Source organism: Plodia interpunctella, chromosome 15, assembly GCF_027563975.2.
Source record: "Plodia interpunctella isolate USDA-ARS_2022_Savannah chromosome 15, ilPloInte3.2, whole genome shotgun sequence".
NCBI classification, from domain to species: Eukaryota; Metazoa; Arthropoda; class Insecta; order Lepidoptera; family Pyralidae; genus Plodia; species Plodia interpunctella.
The window spans coordinates 3506580-3532176 of NC_071308.1; the positions used below are offsets into that span (position 1 = coordinate 3506580).

Consider the following 25597-nt stretch of genomic DNA (forward strand, 5'->3'; position numbering starts at 1 on the left):
CACATCTCGTGAGAGTAAATAACTATGGTAACTTTGTCGCAAAGTTGAATAGAAATGCTCGTAAATTCCGTTAATGTAAATTTTCACAGATATAACTTCTACGTTGACAATGTAATACTATTTCAACATTTGTATTGCTTCTAATTTAATAAAATTAATTAAAGTAGCATTCAATATATTAATAGTGATATTAAGTAATTACATTTTTAATATTAAATATCTCTGCAACGTGTTATTTCCGCCGTAGAATATATTCTCTCCATATCTTCCTAGACTTCGTACAAGGTGACTAGGGGATAAAAAGAAATTCTTGCAGCTGAGGGAAACCACAACATTCTCAATAATCAATAATAGCCATATCCTTAAAATTGAGAGAGGAGCTATGCTTCTGGGCGTAGTGGCTATTAATGTTATAATAAATAAGACCTATATTTGTTAATTGACGTCTTTGAAGAAATGCTGCCGTGAAATTTGTTGTGACTCATCCTTCTGTACCTGCGCTTTGGAAGTCGGCAGACGCCGACGGCGCGCCGCCGTAGACGAATTGCTACACGGCTCTACCATAATGCTACGTAATGACACTACTTAGGCTTAATATACGTAGCTCTTACGCTGTAACTTGAAAAAAAAATTGCAACTGGTAAGCAACACGCGATGATAAAAAAGATCAAAATAGATTTGTTTTTGCCCCGCAGAAAGTACTAAGTTCGTACAGTCAATAGCACATCGACCTACTCAAATTCATCGCTATTACCGCCGCATAGAGTTTTGTATGCGGCGGAATACCTAATTATTACGTATACATAGAAACACGGTTTGTTCTTGACAAACCGTCCCGACACACGCCTTCATGAGATAAAACGCTTTTTATCTTTATTACTGCCCCGGTCGCTTATTGCTTTTCTCATTATTTACACATCGGAGATTTTTTTAAAAAAGGCCTTAAATACCCTTACCCAATATAAAGTGGAAAATTAAACCTAATTGAAATTTTGTTCATGCTTGTTCATACGATTACACAGTTGCAGTGATTTGTGATTCCTAAAGTTGTCTCGACTGCGACTCATCTAAACAAATCCATTCTCGGGACTTTAAACTTCTTAAGGAAATGGTTGCTTGGAATTGGTAATTGTCGGTCATTAGTAATCTGTATTTGTCAATACACAGACATTTCAGATACTTTAATAACACATTTGAGAATAGGTACTTAAGGAAGTCTAATTTATTATTAAAACATATAAAAAAGAAACGGGATCCGATAACAATATGTTTAGAAGGCCCACTCACTATTGAGTGGGCCACAAACATTTTTATTTTATAATTAACATTTGCTTTATAATTTCAAACTTGTACGATTAGTTAGAAAGGTCACAATATAGTGTATTGCATATTATATTCGTTCGGAACCCACAGAATTGAGTCGCGAATAGAGAAAACCTATGTTAGATAAATCTTGTGTGTTTATCACAATTTTCGGAATTCAATTATATATGCCTTTCGAAACGCGGAGAAGCTCGAGATTTTAGCGACCCAAGACATTGTGAAACTACCATCGAACTCCTCATTAGTATGCGTAAAGTATACTTGCATTTACATATATAGGTATGTATATATATATATATATATATATATATATATATATATATATATATATATATATATATTCAGATCACGTTCGTGTAATAAATTAACTTCAAAAGGTATCAAAATTAATGCAATTAAGTCGCGAATAACGATCCAAACATGAAACATGTTTAAACTGGTAATCCTATTATACTGCGTGTGCACGAAATGGACCCACTCCCTGAATGTATATCTGCAGCAGTGGTCCAGTGGTTAAGAAGGGCTGTCATCAAAAGTTTTCAACTTCAAATCTTATTCGTGGCATATCGTAAAACAATCTGACTCCGATTCTAACATTCCAATGTAATAGACATCGTATTCAGATTTAATTACAATATTTTCCTTAATATATAAAGTACTTATCATATGGTCTATGACATACATTGACTTCACTACGAAGTGGGTTGTAATAGTGAGCGAAATATGCTACTAGAAAACGGTAAAGGGTGAATTTCACGAATGTTTGAATACGGCGTGTAGTGTTTCATTCGTGTCCGATTATTTTTAAATAAAGAATATTTTTAAAAAATTAAACATTTATAAAATTACCATTGTATCAGTACTGTACTTATTTATAAAATAGAATAATTAAATTGATTACTGTGTATGGTACAACACTAACGAGAACCAACGGTGGATTTCAAAACGCTCGTGAAATTCACCCTAAATCGGAAAATACATTCAATATCATACATCAATAAACTTGCATTAAGTCAGAGTTTGCATCAACACACTCCCTCCCAGCCCCACGCTACGACTCAACGCAAAGATTGTGATTAATTTTAATTCGCTTGTATATTTCTTCTTCTATATTCCCTGGGCAAATATTTTTCTCTCACGTCGAAGCCCACGGTTCGCTATCGACATTGTGTATTTCAGGAAAACCAATATGTAGTAACTGTTTGCTCGATATGGAACTTATTTGTTTACAAACTCGTCGCTTTTTCGCTACTTCCAGGCAGTTTATTATCAGGGTCCTTTCCCGACAATAATTGAATTCTAAATCAATAATGGCTGAGGCTTACACATCAGACCGGAGAGTATAGTGGAGTGTAGTTAACCGGAGAGTAGTTGTATGATGTTATTAAACTGTTTTTTATACTAACAACAGACGGTATGAAAAATGAATTAACGATGTTAATACAAAATAAAATCAATCATTAATTCAATTTTGATAGATCACGATTAAGATTGATATCAATCAATACCTACATATAATTAAACAGTAGAAAAAAAATCCTGTACATTTTGAAAACTGGAACAATGTACAAACGAAATTTGGGCAGTAGCTTTAGGTTATTACGTAGTGCTCAGATAAGAAAAGAATTTTCGAAATTCGACCCCCAAAGGGGTAAAAATTGGGGGTAAAGTTTGTATGAAAAATAACTAAAATCTTTACTGATCTACTTAAAAAATTGGCATAAATGCTATGCAATATAAAAAATTAAACCCTAGTTTCAGGAATTTAACTTTTAGGGTAGTTAAATGAGGTTGAAAAGAATTAACGAATAATCCCATACAAAATTTCGTCAACTTAAGATATAAGTAAATAGCTCAGCGGTAAATGGCATTGAATTCCCGTTGTTACTGTTGATGGTTCGAATCCCAACTTTAATTATCTATAGTGTGTGTCTATTATCTATATCTGTGAAATTTTTACTACCCGAGCGAAGCTGGGACGGGCTGCTAATATAATAATATTGCAAGGAATCGCAGAACACAGTCTCATGATACGATACTTCATTCAGATGAGCTTAAACTCTGTACTAGTTACTACTATCTTTATTACTATATTAGCAATAGGGTAGATGACAAGATCAGAAAATTTTCAAGTATGTATGCTCTAGATAAAATATAATATATATTTAAGATAATGTGATAATTGACTATAACAATGCCGCTAGATCATTACACGAAAATTACAAATTAATTGCAAAGAAAATAATAATAGCCATAAAAAAAAAAACAAAAAATTTTCAACTTTTATGTAAAATTGTTATTTTTCTGTCACAGAGTATGGTGTTCCGAGTGAAACGTCACCCGCGTGACGCGGGCTTCGAGCAGTGCGTCTCGTTTGACGCCTTCAGCAGTTACCACCAAGAGGTCGCCTACAACGTCTTCTGCATCTGCGCCATGTACTTCGTGCCGCTGGTCGTCATCACCGTCTGCTACGTCTGCATCTTCTGTGAGATCCATCGCAGCAGTAAAGAGCTCGATGGTATGTTTGTTTTTTTAGTGCCCTGCAGAATCACTAAATATAGAAAAGCACAGATTCAAAATAATATAAATTGCTCAATATCATACACAATTACAAATGTTCTAAAATTATGGGAATTAAGTAATCCGTGCTAAGACTTATAATAAATGTGAAAATATGTGTTTGCTTATGTGTCTGTCTGTCCATACTGATATATGGGCCAGGCAGCAATGCGTTGTGGGCAGGCTGCCAGCAACGTTTTTTTTTAACAAAAAGCAATATGGTATTTTTCTGTTTATATCTGTCGTATATGTATTGTACTAGCTTTTAACCGCGAATTCGCCCGAATGAATTTCTCTGCGGAAGCGGAACCGACATGATTATCATAAAAACTTTCACCCTCCTTTATAGTCATCTATAGTGGTTGGATTTTGAAACAAAAATTACTGTATCTATGAACGGGGATATTTAACTACATGCATAACTAATTTCATCAAAACAGCTCCAGTGGTTTAGCCGTGAAAGCAGAATAGACGGACAGACAGATAAGCAAACACACAGACTTTCACATTTATTATAAATCATATTAAGGATTACTAAATTCCCGTAATTTTAGAACAATTGTAATTGTGTATGATATTGAGCAATTTATATTATTTTTCTTAAATGGTAAAGTATTTGCAGCAGCAATTCTCTCTTGGTAATTATTATTTTTCTAAATGTTTTTATAAGCAAAAAAAATAATTAAAAGAGATAAACAAACAGTAGGATGTTGAAACAGAAAAGCGAATTCTGGCCCGAAGCTAGCTAAATACCTATGCAACAAAGAAATAATAAATAAAAACAGACATATTTGCTTATCCCTCATACATTCTGTGTATATTTTCGAATCTGGGGCACGGGAGTGCTCCCGCCAAGACGAGCCAACCTACATTTTCTCAAAACGTTTCGTCGTATTTTTGATCGTAACTTTGGTTTGGATAATGCCAGATAGTTAAAATTTTCAAGATGTAATACCATGAGTACATTAATTAAACATATAAAGTTTGAATATCGTAGCTAATATACTTTAGATTTTATAGATGTCGAAAAACCCATAATTTCATCACTGATTCACTGATCATCAAAATTGTTAGGTACTTCTGACTTGTCGCGATGGTGGGGCTTAGTAACCCCACCCCCTACACCGACCGCTGGTCCCTTCAGGACCAGCGGTCGGTGATGCCCCGCTCCCCCCGTCAGCTTTCTGACTGGTGTGCGGAGTGAGCTTGATCGTCCGCGCCACGCTCGCGTGGCGTAAGGGGCGGGTGGTTAGCACTTGTGCTTGCTGCCCGCCCAGGTCGGGGCCGAAAGGCCGGCCGGGGGGGCGTCGCGGTGAAATGCCTAACGACCCCGTGACGTCCCCCATAACGGCAGCGTGAAAACGCCCCAGGGGTTTTTCATACAGTTTGACTAAAGTGTGCAGTTTGTGAAGCAAACTAGACTCGACTTAGCAACATTTTTACATGAAAATGTTTTTGGTGGGATCGTATTTACTTTCAATTATTCCAACCAATCCGTTCAAAAACAAAATCCCTACATGAATGAGAGTGTGCTAACAAAACAATTCCCCGCTCTCATTAAAAGTTGAATAAACTAATCCATTCGATATAAATTGATGTGTCGTGTCGTCTCCACCCAAGCGTGGTTAGGTTTATACACATTTTAAAAGATTTCAAAAGATTGAAACGCCCGATGCTCTTTGGCTTATAACTAAGGTCTGGTTTCTGGAACGTAGGGACTAAAGTTGTTAAATAAATAGACCCAAAAAACATAATGTTGGATTTTATCAACCGCTTTCGATACAAAGTACTCAAATATCATCTGAATATCACGGCCTACCCTTCTATAGGCTTCCCAAATATGAAGTAATCTTAGACTTTCTTGTCGGAGAAAGTTAAGCCAGCAAAATACAAGTACATAATAACAAAAGTACAAGTACAAAAACAATTTGATAACAAATATTACAATAACTGTTTACGGCATTCAAATTGATTCTTACTTTTAGAATTTTGAAGGATATAAATAAATAATACAATCAATAAATTCCTATTAAATTTTTGTAAAATTATTATTAAATATTAACTTAGTATTCCACCTAAAAACTATTCAAATCAATGAAAATATAAACACAAAAATCCGTCTATAGGGTTAACTTCATATACGACGACACATTCGAAATTCTCTCGGGGACAGTTCATGTAATCTATCATTTCTTGCGAATGATACGACGAATGTCGATTGATATATCTTGATAGGATCTTGCAGATGAACATAAAAACTCACAAAAGTGGAATAGGATTGAATAAATCTGAAATTTATTTTAAGACTCAGTTCCATAGAATATTGTTGGTTCTCAAACACTACATACAGGTCATGGAAAAAGCATGTCAGTTTCAGATGTACTTCTGCAAACTTCTGTGTTAGTCAGTGGATAATTAGTGAAGCTAGAAGAGCTTTGCTCTGTATCCTTAATTGTATCAATGGATTCGTTTATAGTAGGCAGAGTCGTTTATAGTAAATCCCACAGGAATATTATTTTTTGGTTGCCCTTCTTCGTACTGCTGCGACTAACTACAGATACGCGAAATTTCAAGAAGATTTGTTGAGTAGATAAAGTGTGAAGAGGTAACAAATAAAAGTACTTTCAAATTTGTGTCGCATCCAGAATTAACAAATCTCACGAAAACAGTTTCGCGTTTCAAAATACACTCAACGCCATCAATTTTGTATTGTATACTAAAAATCCAAATTGAAAGAGAGAAAATTTCTGAGAAAATATCATTTCTCAGCGGCTCATCTCTGGTCGGGAGACAATAAATCCTATGGGAATTATAAAAACGCTAACAATTTCGCGTTTTAAGATACGCTCGGCGCCATCTACTGATTTTTTATAGTATTAAAATTCGAAACATGTATTAGCAGTCTTTAATCGCAAATCCCACTGCAATAGTGATATTTGGATAGGTAATTTAGAAATTTGGATTTACATTTCTAAATTCTCATAAAATTTTGGATTTACAATTTTATGGCGCATACTTCTAGAATGACGTTTCATATAATCTTGCAACCCCTATTTCACGCCCTTAGGGAAGAATTTCTAAAATTACTTTCTTAGTTTAAATTACGTCTCTTATCCATAATCTACCTTCCTGCCAAATTTTATCTTCATTGATTCAAAATCCACTCAGCGCGTTTAGCGCCACCTACTTTCGCAAATCCCACGAGAACTATACATTTTTCCGTGAAGAAAGTCACCCTATATCCTTCTCTATACTCTAATAATGTGTGCGAAATTTCAAGAATATTGGTTGAGTAGATAACCTGTGAAGAGGTAACAAACAAATAGACAAACTTACTGTCGCATTTATAATAGTGGTTTGGATTGGGATTATGCTGTATATTCTGCAGACTGCGTACCAGGCATCAATTCAAATAAATAAATAAATAAATATATTAGGACGAATCACACAGATTGAGCTAGTCCCAAAGTAAGTTCGAGACTTGTGTTATGGGATACTAACTCAACGATACTATATTTTATAACAAATACATATATAGATAAACATCCAAGACTCGGGCCAATCAGAAAAAGATCATTTTCCATCATGACCCGGGACGGGTTCGATCCCCGGTTCAGTGGCAAGAACTTCACCACTGCGCTACCGAGGTCGTCAAGTTAAATAATAATAATAATAAGTTAAGAGGAAATTAAGAATACATTATTGCTTCAAATCTACCTGGTCTTGATAATCAGCTACAAAGAATATTTGCAGAAATTTGGAACGTTAGTCGGCAGCAATAAACCAATAGACTGGCCCTTCATTTTAAAGATCCTTCTTTTTAACGCTCCTTTTGAAATTTGGTTGGCTACAAAAGACCGTTCAGAACGCGCAGTTGTAGGCCCTTATATAATCCAGGAAGTGTTTTGTCTGTTCCATTAGCAGTCCAACTTTGCCTTATGAAAACACATTCCTTTAGGCTCTGCGTGCAATTTCATAGCACGACAATGCGGGTGTATATTGTTGAGTATGTTTACTTAGCCAAGTTGAGAAAAATCCCTTTCAGAAAGAGTCTTTTTATCGAGACGATGCACCGGTTGACTTTCTGTCAACCTTTTCGAGCGCGTTTGTGCGTTTCGCTTGAGTTTAATATTAGATAGATTTCGGGAAGGCATAGTTTTAATAATGTTAAGGCAAAAGGATAGTCGAAAAATGTATTGTCTAATTCGAATAGTAAATCCAAAAGGCCCTATGTGCGTACGCATTTCGAGCTTGACGATATCCCTTGCCGACAGATACTCGACATCGCGTTTTAATTTCCTTGTTATATTTCCTGCGTGTTCAGCTTTTACATATATTTAATGATAAAAAATAGCTAGCTAGAGTACAAAATATGGTAAATTTTTATTCTAGCCAAACTTAATTGGAACTGTAATTATAATTTCACAGTTTGATTCATGCGCGATTTATTTTTAATTTTATGTGTTCACATGTAGCGCGTTATTAAAATTAAGTATTTTTTCGAATTTGAATAAAAATATATTAAACACGAACTATATTTTTGAAATTCCAACCTAAGAGTGAACATAAATCTAAAATTGTACATGTCTTGCTTCAAAAATATAGAAGTTTCATACAAACTTACACTCCCTATTTCTCCCCTTTCGGGATAGAATTTCGGGATACAAAGTAGCCTATATTCAAATCCAGGCCACAATCTATCTCTGTGTCGAATTTCATTCAAATCCGTCCAGTAGATTTTATGTGACGCGCGTACAAACATACAGACAGACAGACAAAAATTCTAAAAAACATTGTTTTGGCTTCTATAAACCCTGGATAGTCCTATCCCAATTTTTTTTATAATATCTCCAATGTACAGGCATAGTCCAGTTACAGTTTTATTATTAGTATATATTTAGCTTCACGTTTAGCTACTCTTTGTTACCTTTGAGTACACTTTTAAGACTTCAGTTTTATACCTGAGAATACCTTTTTATACCTGAGAATACTGGAGAATACTGAAGGGCGGTTTTGATCCATCTTTCACCATATTCACTTTGCCGATTGTATTTTTAAAAATAACCACTAAATAGCCGACATTTTGTAAAATTTAATAGATGTTGACACAGAAATTAGATTGTCTGCGGAAATCTAAACTAAGTCTTAAAAACTAACATCGTTTGTATGAACAAACATACGAGCCGGGCTGCTATGACAAATGTATTTTATATATATTTCTTTTATCTATGACTGTTATTAACCAACGCATTTTGCGCAATAAAGTTTAAGTGCGCAATAAATTATTTATTAAGCCTGTTTAGACGTTCGTACCAATACTAAGATCACTTAGTAAAACACAATTCAATTAAGGGTACAAATGCTTTTAAAGCGGCCTACGGACGGCTCATCTTAAAATCATTGCTAGGGAAAATACGTTCCAAATAATTTCGGTTTTATTCTTTTTAAAAATAAATGATTTCCAGCAAATATAGGAGTAAGTTCTTTATCGTTACAAATTTTCATGTTAGCTGATAAACATCAGTAACATTAGTTGATCATGCCAGAGATAAGGTATTATTTCCATATCAGGATAGTCAATTAAATTCCTTTTTAAGGCCCCGTAGTCCTATAGACAAGGAACCATTATAGTTTCACCATGTCCGTCCGTCCACGGTCTAGCTCAAAAATTATTATTACTATAATCATGTAATTTGGTACGGGTATACACATCAATCACGCTGCGACAAAGTGGTTAAATAAAATCTTGACAAACAAATTTTTAGGGCAGTCTATCCGTGAAGTGGGAATATTTTTTTCACCTTTCCTGTAAGGTGTTGTTGGATCGGTCTTCATAATTAAGTATTAAAAATATTAAAGACCGTTTTTAGATAAAGCAAACCCTTTGTAATTAATTTAGCTATAAAGTGTAATTTTTCGTTAAAGGCAAATGTTCCCCCCTCTACTAACGAAATGGTTATTTAGAAGGAAAACTAGCGTACCTAAGTTGGCTTTATAAGTTTACAAGTAATAGCCACCCAACTGTATTCTACTATAAAACTTCGAACAAATGGTGGCGTGGCATGGCACGAAACTCTTGGTCAGTGAATCCGACTCGCACTTGTTTGGTTGTTGTAGTAAACTACAGAACCCCACACTATGCGTGGCCCAGTTGACTGGTTATTTCCAAATCAGCAGGGCGATCGTTAACACTTTACTCGAACGAAAGTATTGTTAAACAAAAAGTTGAGGCGATGCTACTTTTTCTTGACCTCTCCTCCAACGTTGGAAAAAAATAATTCTTGCGTAGCGTTGTTGGAAATTTCTAAATATAAAGATCTATCTCAAAATATAATTGTAAACCCCTTGTATTGATAACCACTTGAAAACTTTTAGCATCTTTTTAGTTTCATTTGTTGACAAAAATACCGGTTCAAGACAACACCATAGTGTATAAACGTCAAACAAGCTAGCGCTATACTACGCAAACGCTTAATCGATGCCCGATTATACTCATATAACAGATAATACTCATATAACAGATACTCATATAACGCTCATAGTATGGTTTCGTTTTGTTCGTTCGAGGTTCGACTGAGGTTGAATTATGATTTAAAAGATAGCGCGATACTGAAATGTATTCAGTTGTTGTAGAATTGAAGCGCAACCAAACAAGAAACATTTCAAGATTGGTCTTGATTTCAAACGTTGTTAATTAGCGCTATTGCCCTGCAGAATTGGTCTTCATTTCAAACGTTATTAAATATTTGACATGCGGAATGGTTAACTAATTCTTTTCCCATTCTCATTATTATAATATCGATGTCAATGAATAAAACCGATGTTTGGTCCCGAGGCGAACTCGACATAAAGAATTGAATGGAATTTTAGAAGGTTTTAGTGGTTAGCATTTCATTAGGGATTTCAAGTCTAAGTTGACGTCAATGAACGAATTTTTTATGAAACATATAGGTGCTATAAATAATCCTGTTTGTACAATTTTCTTCGTCCCAAATGGTTAGAAATACCGTTCTGTTCGTATTTTATGAAGGCTTAGGATGTTAGGCCAAGGTTGTTTGTGGGACGGACGAAAAGTATTTCCATGTAAGCTTAGATGAAGATGACAATATATGATTATGAGGTCAATCTGTATTTTAATGATACCTATATCACATATTTATAATACTTACAGTACCTAACTTATATACATTAACGTATTATATACTTTGTAAGAACATGTTAAAAGCATCAACAGCGTGAGGTATTACAAAAATTGTGTTATTATTGCTATTGTCCATAAATTATATCAGTGAGATCAAAGCTTCTCCACAAGACACGAAAAGCCTCTTCCCGAGGCCTAATATCGATATTTCAAAGTTTTTCTCTTTTTTCTCAACCTCGTCCACTTACAGTTTAAGCATTACTTGCGCCTGCCAAGTGATTGGCAATTTAATGTAATATGGATGATATGAGGTAATTTAAAGTCTCGTCATGTTCGAGCCCTGCGAACCGTGCGATACTTTGAACTATTCAAAACCATGTACCTATATCGATCGAGTTTCTGTCTGAAATAACATTTAGAAATCTATTTAATAAATTCGACCTAAATTTAGAAAACTAGTAAAAGGTTAACGTTTTTAACGGTATTTGAAAACGCAATAAGTTTGCGCCTTTGATATAATTTTGCCTATTCATCTCGGTGTGCAAAGTTTACTATTCATTTTATGTGCCGTTCCACAGAGCGTATCGAGTAGAGCTGCCTCGCCTGTGAAACGATTTCAGAAAAACAACTTATTTCTTTGATCATAATCATAGATACCACGATGAAATAATAAAAAATATCCTCATGAATCATAGACACGTTAAATCGTTAACTATATAAGGAAAGAAGCAGCGTTATAGATTACGATACAAATTATTAATTTTTTTTTAACTTGTTGCACATAATTATATGCAAATTCAAATTCAAGTCATTTATTCAGAAATTAGACCTTCACACTTTTTCTCTTATATTTATAGTTATTTCTCACAAGCTACAAACTACATACTTCGACATATATGTTTTAACTATGTACTTCAGAATTTCCATGACTAATTTTAGTCCACGTTCGGTAAATGCGATATACTGACTTTAGGATTTCTCTACCCACGAGCTACCTGTTTATTACCTGTACTGGGAACTTCAGTGCAAGCATAATTTAACGAAATGTTAAACTAAGCTTGTACTGAAGTTCCCAGTAATTGTATAAACAATTGTATATTATACAACTATATCGGTTTGTTGTACGTATTCATAACTAGCGACCCGCCCCGGCTTCGCACAGGTGCAATGCTGATACTGAATATACTACAGAAAAACTGTGAACGTTGTATATAAAAACATAGCGGCCCGCTCCGGCTTCGCACGGGTATAAAATATATAGCCTATGTCACTCACTGAAAAAATGATTTATTCATTACTGCCCGTGGCCCGCACGCGTTAAATTGTTTTACTCCAAGTAAAACAATTACCCTTTCCCTATACCATGAAGATGCTATCTTTGGAATATCTACCTAAATTCATACACTACATTTTTACACATTTACTTTTTAAAGTTTTACCTATTTATTTTATTTTTATAACAATTCATATATTACAGAATGTCTTTATATACAAAGTTCACAGCTTTCTTGTCATTAGATAATACAAACATGTTTTCTCTAGAGGTCAGTATTGTTATTTTCCTCGCTAGAGAGCTCCGATAATAATCGTGTCCGATCGCTGCTAAATTCAAAGTGCTATATGGAGAACCGCGGCTTCGGACGCGTTATTTATAGGCCCGCTCCCGTCGCCCCGGCCGGCTGGTACCGCCGCAAACGGTACGTCCCGCAATTTTTAAATCTGTCATATCTTCATTCATCTATACTATTATTATAAAGAGGTAAGCGTTTGTGAGTTTGTAAGTTTGAGGCGGGTAATCTACGAAACTACTAAACCGATTTCAAAAATTCTTTCACCATTAGAAAGGTACATTATCCAAGATTACTATAGGCTATATTTTATCTCAAAATTCCCACGGGAGCGAAGCCCCGGGCAACATCTAGTATGCTGTAAAGGGCCATATAGATCTATATGAAATCAACAATGTATTTAAGGTATTTAATTGGATAAGGATTAATGCTGTATTGGTTAAAATCGCTTCTAAAATTAGTCATTATTTGTCGTAAAAAGTAGATGACAAAAAATGTTATTGTGGGATTTCCGTAAAAGATAGACATATACCATCGCGGAGTTTTCTGTAGACCTTTTCAATGTGTACAATACTCAGTAGTTTATTTTGATAAATCTCGTAGGGTTCAGCCTGCGTGTGCAATGTAAGCGGAAAAAATGAAATTATTTACGACATCAAACCTCAAAAATAACATTATTTCTCCACCATTTAATATATAAACCGAGGAAGCTTTAAAAAACTAATTATTTAATCACTCTATTTATTTAAAAACCGCATCAAAATCCGTTGCGTAGTTTTAGAGATTTAAGCATACATAGTGATATAGTTTGTATATCTTTGAAATCTGTAAATTTGTTAAAACAAACTGGGACTTGTTTGTGAAAGCTAAAGACATTTATCGTAGAAATACAAGAAACCCGGATAAAATAGTGTTACCGATAGTACCAAGAACAGCCTCTTACCACAAAAGCTGCTACGCCATGTGTGGTAAATTATTCAATGCGCTTCCGAACAATATTAAAACACTTCCGATAAAAAAGTTCGTGAAAACACTGCAGTTGTGGCTCAAAGAAAAATGTTTCTATTCTGTTGATGAGTATCTGCAATGGAGGCAACAGTAAGGTCTCGATAAAGTTTTTGGTATAATCAAATCTCAATATACATTTTAATTAGACTTTATTTGTTTTGAGATATTATTTTTATTGACATTGTTATTACTGACACTTTAATTTTAAATTGTATTTATTTTATTTAATTTGAGGTATTATTGATATTGTTATTATATTATTATTATTTTTTTAGTATTATTGACAATTTTATTAATTGACAGTTAAATATTTGTACGCCTATAAGGCAGAATGCATGTTCTATATATATCATGACCACCTGATTGTAATTCTGTATTCTGACAAATAAATGATTGATTTGGGACAAAGACAGGACGAGATAGTTAGGACAGAGATAGGTATACGAGGAGGTGGGTGCACAAAGTTGTAGCACAATATATTTTCCCTTTAATGTTTGTTAATTTTAGCCTTTTTTTACTTTAATTATAACAAATACTTCTTCTTAGCGTCCGGTCTTTGTGAGGTAGGTACTTCGGAGTACCTACTAATTCCATTGGGCCAACAGGTCAAATTAGTCGTTTCTGAATTTGGTGTGAAATAATGTCTCAAAAATATTTCACACCAAATTCAGAAGTTAAGTATTACACCTTCTGGGTTATTGTTACGTCTAAAGAAATAAATGGAAACAGTTTTAGACATCTATATACATATAGATTAGTTATATAAATTAGATTGTTAGGTTAAATTATTGTTTTATACTGCAAAAACGGTTAGATTACGCTAGACAATATTTTTTCCATATTATGTTTGGCCAATAAGGTTCTGCGAAGTGATATTGGAAACAAAAACTATAAATATAATCGGCTCGTTAAATGTTAGAATTCACATAAATACTTATAATCTCAAATTCAGAAAATAAATAAATTATAATTTATTGTTATAAGAGATCTATGATTATTAAAAGTAAATAAAAATATATGTTTCGATTAATATACCATGTATGAGAAATATTAAAATTGAATAAAAGCATCTTTTCTTACGTATAAGAAGGATCTCATATGCTCCTAGTAAATATAATTAAAGTACAAACACAAGATGTGCCGGTGTACATGCGGGTCGCTAACATGTATCTTGTCAGAAAGCAAAATTGTTAAATATTAAGAGCAACTGACAACATTTGGATAAAATATAACCTAAAACAGCCCAAAGGGTATTTTTTGAAAGCAATGCCCCAGGTCACAGTTAATGAAAATATAAAAGAAACGCCGAAAAAATCTAATTTACTCACAAATTCCGTACATTATGTTCGCTGTTCCAATAAAAAGTGAAATTGCGCGATAATAGGTAGGGACAACGTTGCGACTGGCGATAGTGGGAATAAATCGGCAATTCGTATACGAAATCCAATAATTCGTATTCACAATAAGACGAAATCCTTATATGTTTGTGAATATTGCATTGAACTCCTCTTGTATTTATATTTATGTTTGATTTTGAAAATGAATGAAAATCTAAGCACTTTTTGTTTTCAACCCCGGTTCAAAATTGCGAAAAATGTAAAAAAAATAAGATTCGGAATTTATTCCAATTAAAAAATATTGTAAGCTTTTTTTTTCGTCTAGACGTATTTTAGGCGAAGCGATTATATAATATACCTAATAATTTCTTGCTCTTTCAAGCAAGTGTAATGCAATGAGAATAGGAGAGTCATGGTACCCTGTGTGACGCCGACATTGCAACCGGGCTTTTGTAGCCCAATTTTGCTTTAGTATGAATTCTACACCAAATCAATGATATAATAATGATAAAATAAGTATGTACACGAAAACATCAAAATAACCAAATACCCTTTTGGAAACAACAATATTTACTGTCACGTGCAAACAGAATAAATACTGTTCCTCTGTTTAAGAATTAAGTTTGTCGCTTGTGTTTGAATGCGATCTTAAGTTGAAACCACTCTGAATATAAAGTGGTATAATCCCTTCCTGACATAACAAGATTGTTAATACATTGTGTAATTTATATAATATGTAATATATATTGTAATTAACACTTAATAAACTTAATTGTAAACTTACATAGATGTACAGTTCGCTGATTTACTAATTTTATTTTAAAATGAACGATTCATAGATGGATTTACGCCCAGTAAGTATTAATCTCAATCTTACCAAAAGGTCTGGCGTAAATCATGGATTACATTCTTAAAAATTGGTTTGGGAATATTCTGGGAAGATGTAAGTTTGGGAAAATACTAAAGGCTAACCCATTTATGGGTGCTAATTTGGTAATTTCAAGTTAGTTTTAACACTATTTACTTAGCTTATTTCGTGTTAAGTACACATGGAACAGATACACTGTTATATTAACAATTTTACACGAAAAAGTATGTTTCTTTGAAAATTGTCTCGTAAAAATTTCTTTTGATAATATTTTTTTTCAAATTAAAGTACTTAATTTTAAATATTCAATTGAAATAAAATTGCGAGTCTAAAATCATTCTATTGAAAGCTTACGTATAAAAGGCTTTCGTGATAAAGTATTTCAAACCTACATTAAAGAATTTAAATGAAAAAGATAAATACTATCATATGTTACAGTAGTATATTCTCAGTGGATAGCGACTTACTATAGAAATATTAATTAAGTGGTATACCATTTCTTTTTCCCACACTAGATGATAAATTATCGACAAAAGTTTGCTCACGATGTTTTCCTTCATTGAAAGTGGTGGTCTATGATAAAAATAACAAACTCACGTAACGCAGACTGTATGTCGCTATGTACGTTTAAATCTTTATAACTAAGTTAAGAACGCAACATATTTTGATACGGGTTTTAAAAAAATAGAAAGTGTGATTCTCAAGGTAGGCACACTAACGTGTACTATGGATTTACCCGAGAGAGGCTGGTGCGAACTGCTAGTAAGTAATAAAATTAGACTAAATATTATAATTTTTCATAGAATTTACCTACAAAATGGTACTGAATGGTATGTCATTATAAAATTTAATTTACAGTGGGTTTATAATGATAATAGAATAATAATATTCACCGCAGTTCAGCCCAGTGGGTAAGTTGTTAAGCCTGTGATTGAAAGGTTGAAAACGTTCCACTCGTTCCACACTCGACGTCGTTACGTAGTCCTAAAAGATATGACATGCCTTCAGGTGACTTGATAAAATGATGAAACCAGGTGTTAGCAATCATAAATTTAGTAAGTACTTCGACCTACTAATTCCATGGCAATTACATATCCAAGAAAGATCACAAATCACAGATGGCAAATGTTTTTTTTTTCAAGTAAAAAATAAACACTGGTAGAAATCAAATGGCGCACGGAAATGGCTTTTAATAGGATTATTGAAAATTATTTCATTGCCTACTTATCTTGTTTTTATGATATAAAGTGCCATTCGCGTTTGAATTATGGCAGTAAATTTTCAAGAGCATTAATATGTTTTGATGTCAAAGTAAACTCCATAATGGGAAACAGAAAAACAAAGCCCATAAATAAAAATGGCAAAATAGGTATATTAATTTGTTTTCTTCAAAAATGACACACTGTCAGACAGAGGAGCTTTACGGAATAAATTAACATTTCAAATTTATTGGCTTGTCCATGTGTTTTCTTTCAAAAAGCCAATAAAACTTTTTGGATTGACTAACAATAAGTAAATCAATCCAAAACGAACAGATCGCATATTTTTATTCATAGAGTAAATGACATAGAGTAAATGACATAAAGTCAATGAAACATTTATGGAAATTCCTCTTACTTAAGCCGCTTATGTACTTGGAAATTGTATCACAACAAGTGAATGATCCAATCTGAAATCTCACATAAAAACATAGTAAGTTGAAAAAGAAATAATATGGTTTTCCCGGCATCCCTAGCGTATTTGCCAAAGGGATACGTGACAAAAATATATCTAGGTAGGTACTTCGATAAGATACCTACTTTAGCTGCTTTATCTTTTTATGAACAACAAGGGACACCTCGCGCACGGGCGAGAGACACGTAAGAGTAATAATCAAATTAGTGTAAAGATAATTATTGTTATTCAACAGAAAAGTGTATCCATCGCAACGGCATCGGGCATGTGCGACTCCGCCGCTCCGGGCGCCGTATCCTGGAGCGCGCGCGCCGGCGTACCCTGCGCATGACTGTCACCATCGTCGCTGTCTTCGCTTTGTGCTGGTTGCCGTATGCTACTATGGCCATGTGGTGAGTACCTACATATACCTAAAATAATAGTGTACTTTTTCTTATTCGTCATAATTCAAGCATCGTGATTGGTTGTTACATTATCAAATTTGGTTAAATATAAGGGAAATTTTCACTGTGTCTAAGGTCATTTTTATTAATATCTTAATCAATTCTTAATTTATATATACATATTTGTTATCATTGGATAGAGTGACTGCCGTAGAGCGTTCGTAGCGGCTGTCGGCAACATCCTTAATAAAATATTTTAGATTTTTAATCTGTTAGATACCTATAGGCGACTTGAATGAAATCTGACACCAGTGCTATATTATATAAAATTTTATATTATATGAGATATACGTAATATGAATGGCCATAATGAGACACAAAAATAACATTTATATACACGACACTTTATTTAGATTTCCTTTTGTGAGTCTGTGGGCAATAATAACACGACAATGAACATAAACATTTTTTTCTAAATTAGGTACAAGTTCTTTCTGATTGTGTATATCTGACTAAACCACAGATTGTTATATTATATTAAAGAGCTGTTTCACCACTTTCTGTTATAATATCATATTGTCATTTCTTTGACAGATAAACTGCCAGATAACTTGCCTGAAGTTGTTTGCTAGTTAGTCCTACCCAACACTTGTGAGACACATTTTTACGATAACTTTTTCATATATTACTAATAGGCTATCAAATACAAAAGCAAGCGGAAAAGCAAAAATAGTTCTGAACACTTGTTCCGAGTTATAAAATTAATAGTTGGTTAATGTACTTCGATCGACATATTATTAATAGTTGGTTAATTTACTTCGATTGATATATTACTAATGCTTGCACTAACTGCCCAAGTTTCTAATTGATTTTGTATATGCGCAGCAACTTTGTATAATATGAATTGAACCAAGTGCCTATACTATATTCCTATCAATAGTATATTTGGCAACTATGTTTACGTTCAGAATGTTATATATTATTCGTATTTACATCTTACGTGCCGGCAAGCGAAGGATGAAAATAAAGAATGTGATAAATTATCTGATAGTTTATATGTACTCGTATATATCGAAAAGTTAAAAATTATGCTTCACAGGTTAGGACTAATTGGAAAATCACAACAAGTAGATGTATATGGTAGTTAGTTTATTTGTCAGATTACAATATAATATTTTAAAAGAAAGTGGTGAAACAGGCCCTAATTATTTATTTATTTAGGTATATGATCGATCGTGGCTCAGCGGAGAAAGTGTCACCGCGGATCCAAGACCTGCTGTTTGCCATGGCCGTTTCCAACTCCTGCATGAACCCGCTGGTCTACGGATCCTACACAATAGACCTGAAGGGGGCTCTCAGAAGGCTACTAAAAAACACGTGCTGCAGATCTACTTCTGCATCAGACACTATAGGTGAAACAAATAGGATATGCGTGCCAATTGCGTCCACGTGCGTCCGGCGATTATGGATGCCGTGTGAAGTGCAGAAGACTGACATATGAACTCTTTTTGCACCATTTACAGAAAAAAACATAGTATTACTTAAGCCATGATCACATCTAAATTACTCGTGCGAGATTCACGCAGGGTAAGCCGTAGGCGAAAGCTAGAAATATTTCTTCGTATGCATACATTGAATACATTCATTATCACCGTCGTATTCAATGTGAAGTTTTTAATCCTAACATAGTGCACGATATGTATCAAAACACAGTTTACTTACATTTTACGTACAATTTCAAGTAAATTCGGTTAAGTACTCTTGTACCAATTTATTGGAAACAGAGAGAAGGGAACGAAGTGAATAATTATACGGAATGAGAATCCGTAACAGGACGAACCCATTGCAAATCGCCGTTTATTAAAAAAATACGCAATCAACAAAGGCTCGTTCTAAAATAAATGAAGAAATATACCTAATAAAGTCAGAAAATTTTAAAAAATGTCACTCTACATAATATAATACCTATCGTTATGAAAATTCATAGAATGTGACAATGCAGTTGTACCTACCATTATACGAAGATTTCATGAAAGTCGAATGGAAAGTGTCCATTTAAAAAAATAATATAAGTAGTTATAAAAATAAATTCAGCCATCGTGAAATGTTTTAAACGCAATATTTAAAAGCTGCTGAACAAATATAGCTTTTTCTCTGAGATACTACTCTAACGTGAGGTCACGTTTTAATGTCATTTAGTATGGAGGCTTTGAACAAGTCTAAAATGGGTTTAACTTTATTTTGTAAATATCTTTGAAAGTATTATCATAGCAATTTTTTTTCACTTTTGTGAAAATAATGTCTAATAATATAACGGCATTAATCTACACTTGTTTTTGTAATTTTTAAACACGTACAAGTAGATACTTTAGATATTTAGTAAAAACTATATATCTACATGAGTTACAATATCTCACATAGTATACCCGTCGATCTTCAATCTACATTTGTCATTCTACTTCAAACATTTTAATTGTGGCTTCTCTTCATAAAGTACGAGCGTCTCGCCCCGGCTTCGTTCGGGTAAAACCATAATAAAAAGTAGTCTGTGTCACTTCCAAATATTTCGCCTATTTCTGTGCCAAATTTCATCAAAAATGGCCCAATAGTTATTCATTACAAAAATACAAATCTTTCCTCTTTATAAATTAGAATGGATTTGAAACAAGCAGAAACAAAACAGTTATTTTTACCTTATTCAATTTATTATCTATCTATCTGTATACTTAACTTTCTACCCAAAGGTTGGCTGGAAGAAATAAGTCCGCCATTGCGCTCATAATGTTTGATTACCTTGTTATAACGACTTATGACTCCTTTGTGTATGGTGCAATAAAGAGTTCATCTATACATCTATATATCCCGCAGAGATGAAGCAGAATTTGATGAACATATTTCATTAATATATCTACGTTACCAACATGCTTACATGCTAACATTACAAATGAGCACTCACGCAAAATATGTATACTGGACGGATTTCGATGAAATCGGGTATACGGTTGTAATCTGAAATAGCACATCCCAAAAATCCTACAGGATCAAAGTCATGGGTCATAGTTAATATTTGAAAAATAATTTTGAGTTGCGTGTTAGTATGTACTTACACGCAACTCAAAATTATTTTTCGGATATTAACTATGCCCCATGATTTTGCTCCTGTAGGATTTTTGGGATGGACTATATTGGTTTTTTTTAGGTAACTCCGGATCAAGTTCACTAAAGAACAGGAATGTTAATTTGGAGACGCCCCTGGTGATGCCATCTAAGGTAAATACTTACATATAGCACGACCAAGTCAAAGCGAGCCCCCATTGATGCTATATTTTCCACAAATATTCAAACAAGGAAAATGGTATCCAGGTGACCCGATATTCCTGTCGCGAATAAAAAAAATCAACAAAGTAAAAGAAATGATTAGGAGTTGTAATATACTTTAGTTTGTTTAATGAAAGAGAACTATTTATATTTCATCTAATAAAATAATAAAACTTAGTAAATAAAATTAAAACCAAGTAAATTAGAATTGCACTAAACACTAACACTAACAAATTAATACTTAAAGTAGTAATAATTTGTAAAATTAATTTTTTAACTTATGGATCAAAGTAATACTCCAATGGAATCTCATTGAAGCAGCACGTTGTGAATATATTTTTATTCATATACAAAATTTAATTTTATGAGAATGTGAATTCAATTTATTAGATCGCAGGGCAATATAAAAATATATTCGGAAATTTTGGTATCAATAAATCAGCTTAAAATATATATCATTATATTTCATGGACGTAGTTACAATTTACGCATTAGAAATTTAATTTTATTCTATTTTTTTATCAATCTTATAAAGCGCTACGTATCACTCGAGTGAAACTACGATTCACAACCTCGTTAAATAATTTTATTAAATTGTACCAGATTCAAAACCTACTCGTGTCACCTGTATTACTAATCTGACTAATCTGCCTGACTGATTTAGTAAGTACTCCGTTGTCCATGTCTGACTCATAATCGTTTTCATAGAGCACCATTTGCTTCCGGTGACAGAAAATATCATGAGGAAACCTGCACACTTGCAGTGAAGAACACCTGAAGGCCTACCACCAAACATACAAACATGTATTACGTTACTAACGTTCACATGCTATACCTTTTTTCCACACCGTATAAAAAAGAACAGGCGAACGTAATGACATGAATACGACGTTTAACGTATCATGGTAGCCTCCAGTAGGTGTTTTAGCAATAACACGCTCTATAAGACAAGAAGACCCGCGCTCAAAAAGCTTTCGTGCGAACAATATTTACTCAGTCATAATGATATATATTCATTCAGTCATATTTTAACCCCATTATTCACAAAAAAGTTAAAGCATACCTTACTTAAAATATATTTCGTCGCTAATAAAATAATAGATTTCAAACCTATTTACCTAATTACATTATTATAATACAATATTTTTTAATCCAGAATAGTCGAGTGCGCACCCGGCTGGGCGTCCGGTTCGCCGAAACGTCCCTGACGGCGGTGCCGGACCGGCCGGAGCCACGACCCCGGGCGCCGGCCTGACATCCCCCTCCTCGCCTCATGTGCGCACGACACGAACGCTGCAGGGTCCTGCAGGAGTACTACCAAGACCGGAACGGAACACCTCCCGTGCCCATGTAGTACCCAACGTGTCGCTGCCATATGGACCTTAATGTGTACAAAATGGACAATATGCGTAGCACAGTCTACAATATAGACTGGACTGTCAATATGCTCCCAACAGCGGCTAGGATAGTAATATAATTTGTTGTGAATAATTGCAGTAAATTATTTTTGTACGATTTAATTTTTAAGACGACTTAGGTAACTAATTTTTATTTTGATTCGAAATTGTCAATTAGTTAAAACAATACCGCAATGTGGCAGAAAGCTATAGAAAGAGAATGATGGAATTGAATTTCTGAATTTCTCAAAAATATGACCACTGGGAAAATGAATTTGGAATTTTCTAAACAAATTGGTAGTAATTATTTTGAATACTTACAGATTTATATCCCAGATTTTACTAATTATGATCTTATAGGACATGTCAGTGTTAGTCCCTACCCACCCTCTCGTTGTTAAAAAATTAAAGTATCCTTTATAACTTTATCCTAAAATCAGTCTGTCAATAAAGTGATTAGGATAAATAATGTCCTGTTGGCTGGCAACACTGGGTGTTTATAAACCAATCGTAACCATTCTACTTATTTTGTTATTTCAATGGAAAAAAGTCTAGTTTGTTAAATATTTTATTTTTATTTACAGATTTCTCATAATAGACGTACATAAATTACGATGGAATTCTGCAAACTGTTAGTTTCTACGCCCCATAGACTTACGTATTACTTTGCTTCGCCCTGTGAAGTTTGCAACACGGTTTTTAGGTACAACCACATTTGGTTCGCGGTAACGTGCGTTATGTGACAACACAAAATTAATTTTAATGTTCTGCTTAGTACGTAATAAACATAATGGAAATCTGTGGAACTCGGTGCTTGTAAGAGTGTATTTTATTTGCGAAATAGGTAGATTCTTATTTGTAATGTTATTGATCGATTAATTAAAGATAATAAATGTGGTCTTGAAAGACTAGACTAGGCAATTTTGAGGATCTAAATCGTTAATGCCTAAACTAGGTATTTGTAATTGATGTCTAGGTATATTATAGATTCTATGTATTCAACATTGAGATGCAATGTTCAAAAATGTAGGTACATTTTCTGTTACCTCATTTTAAATGCGTTATTTCTCCCCGTGTGTATCTTCGCCGTAATAAACACGCACGATCATCTCATAATGGAAATCGCTACATTACATATATACCCGCACGTCACATGCCTCATTTCAAGGCCCATTGCGTGACCTACATACTAATTAATCCATAATATCTCCCTTCATTGTTAATGAAAATTCTTCATGGAAAGTTCCCTCTGTTCGCGATATATCAATTTATTGTTTTTATGGGTCGCATTTTTTCATCCAGCTGTTTTAGTTATATTTTTTTCTGAGAAAAAAGGTTGTCCCAAATTCATGTCGACCAACAACCATCAATGACACAAAAGAAAGTGATGCGAAAATAGTGCGTAACTCCATACGCTTAGGCGTATAGTAGCGTGGCAATGACAAGTGTAGTCGTCGTGGGCTCTCTCGGTTGTTATGGCTCGAGTGAACACAGAAGTCTAGATTCACAGGCGAACCTCTGAAAACAGCCTACATGAGGCGACAGAGATAAGCTACATCGCGAAAAAAGTTTTGCGAAATTTGACGTATATGCGGCATAAATTGCTGGTTTTTCACAGCGCCAAGGTGGTTTTTCACGGCGCCAAGCAAACCTCTCATACAAACTATGCAATGTGACAATAGTGTGTAGCCGCTCCACATAATACAAAACAATTTATGGAAAACGAAGCCTTAAATATGTATGTGAATTTCATTCGCAATGATTTGTGGGCAATCAGTAATTGGGATTTGAAATCTAAATCCCGCACTTTACGTTATTAGAATGATTTTCAATTTGTGTGTTGCAGAGATACTTAAGGTATGTTTATTTCATATTATACCTTGTTATTCATAAAGAAGGTAAAGTGTAATTTAAGCTTAAAAGGCTGGATAAAAAACCTATCTACCTACATATACCTACATGTTATAGAACTACCTATATAGGTAGTGGTAACTTATTTTAATGCATATGGGAATCGATTAAATAATGACTGTAATTGATTGTATTCGATGTATATATTTCTTATTGTTGTGGTACCTGATCTTACTATCTTCAAATAGTAACTACATATTTAAGTGTAACTACTAATTCTCGCTCAATTAACCTCCTTTTAACGAAATTGCCGACTATATTATGTTATAAATAAATAAACGACTCTTTTTGAAACATTGTTTCGCTTTACAAACAAGGTATATGTATATATATTATATATAATTTTGATTAAGTATAGAACATAGACACACGAACATACATATAAACAAAAACTTCTTCTTGCCCTTAGCCTACTTATATGGGGTCGGGACAGTATGAAGTCATTCTGTCATTTGCCATATCCTCTGATATACTCCTTTCCTGTTCATACTATGCTTGACACACTCCAGACATTTCTTCTTAGGTCTTCCTCTATTCCTGGAAACCTTTACTTCCATCTTTAACGCCCTTTGAGTGACCTGATTTTCATCTCGTCTTAAAATATGCCCGCACCAGCCTAATCTATAACTTCTCATTAACTGGTGCTATTTTCATACTTCCTCTTACATACTCATTCCTTTAATTATAAAGAAAAACTAAACAAAATGCCCATTCCTTCGGTCTACGTTAACAAAAACTAAAATATGAACTTTACTGCGTTGCTCCAAATGGCATAAATTAGGCTTAAATTAGGAAAATTTGTGGACGTGCAGGAAACACCCGCCGCCTAATGCTTACATTGGTGAAGAGGAAATAATAAAAAACTTTCGAAGAGTTTAGCGTCGCTACTGTCGAATAAATTTAAAAATAAATTTACATTTTAAGATGACTTTGGTAAGTTCCCAATTTTATCAATAATTTCAGTCGATCCTTACGATGATATAATAATAACATTTATGTCATGGCTCCAAGTGAATTGTTTGACATTATTTCTACATCAAGATCATATTGTCATGGAATTAGCGGAGTACCATGCATTTTGCTATGTATAAATCGAGGAGGGGATCTACT

The 25597-nt window shown here is 33.8% G+C and overlaps 1 protein-coding gene across 1 annotated transcript in view; it reads left to right on the forward strand.

Moving 5' to 3' along the window:
• The window catches only part of LOC128675785 (adipokinetic hormone/corazonin-related peptide receptor variant I-like), a 73368-nt gene extending 48593 nt beyond the window's left edge, over nt 1-24775 (forward strand). The window contains exons 4-8 of the mRNA XM_053755454.1: nt 3637-3841; nt 17714-17870; nt 19083-19273; nt 21061-21131; nt 22336-24775. Of these exons, the coding sequence (XP_053611429.1) occupies nt 3637-3841; nt 17714-17870; nt 19083-19273; nt 21061-21131; nt 22336-22434 (723 nt within the window). The 3' untranslated portion in view covers nt 22435-24775. The remainder of the gene's footprint in view (nt 1-3636; nt 3842-17713; nt 17871-19082; nt 19274-21060; nt 21132-22335) is intronic.
• The last annotated feature ends 822 nt before the right edge of the window (nt 24776-25597 follow it).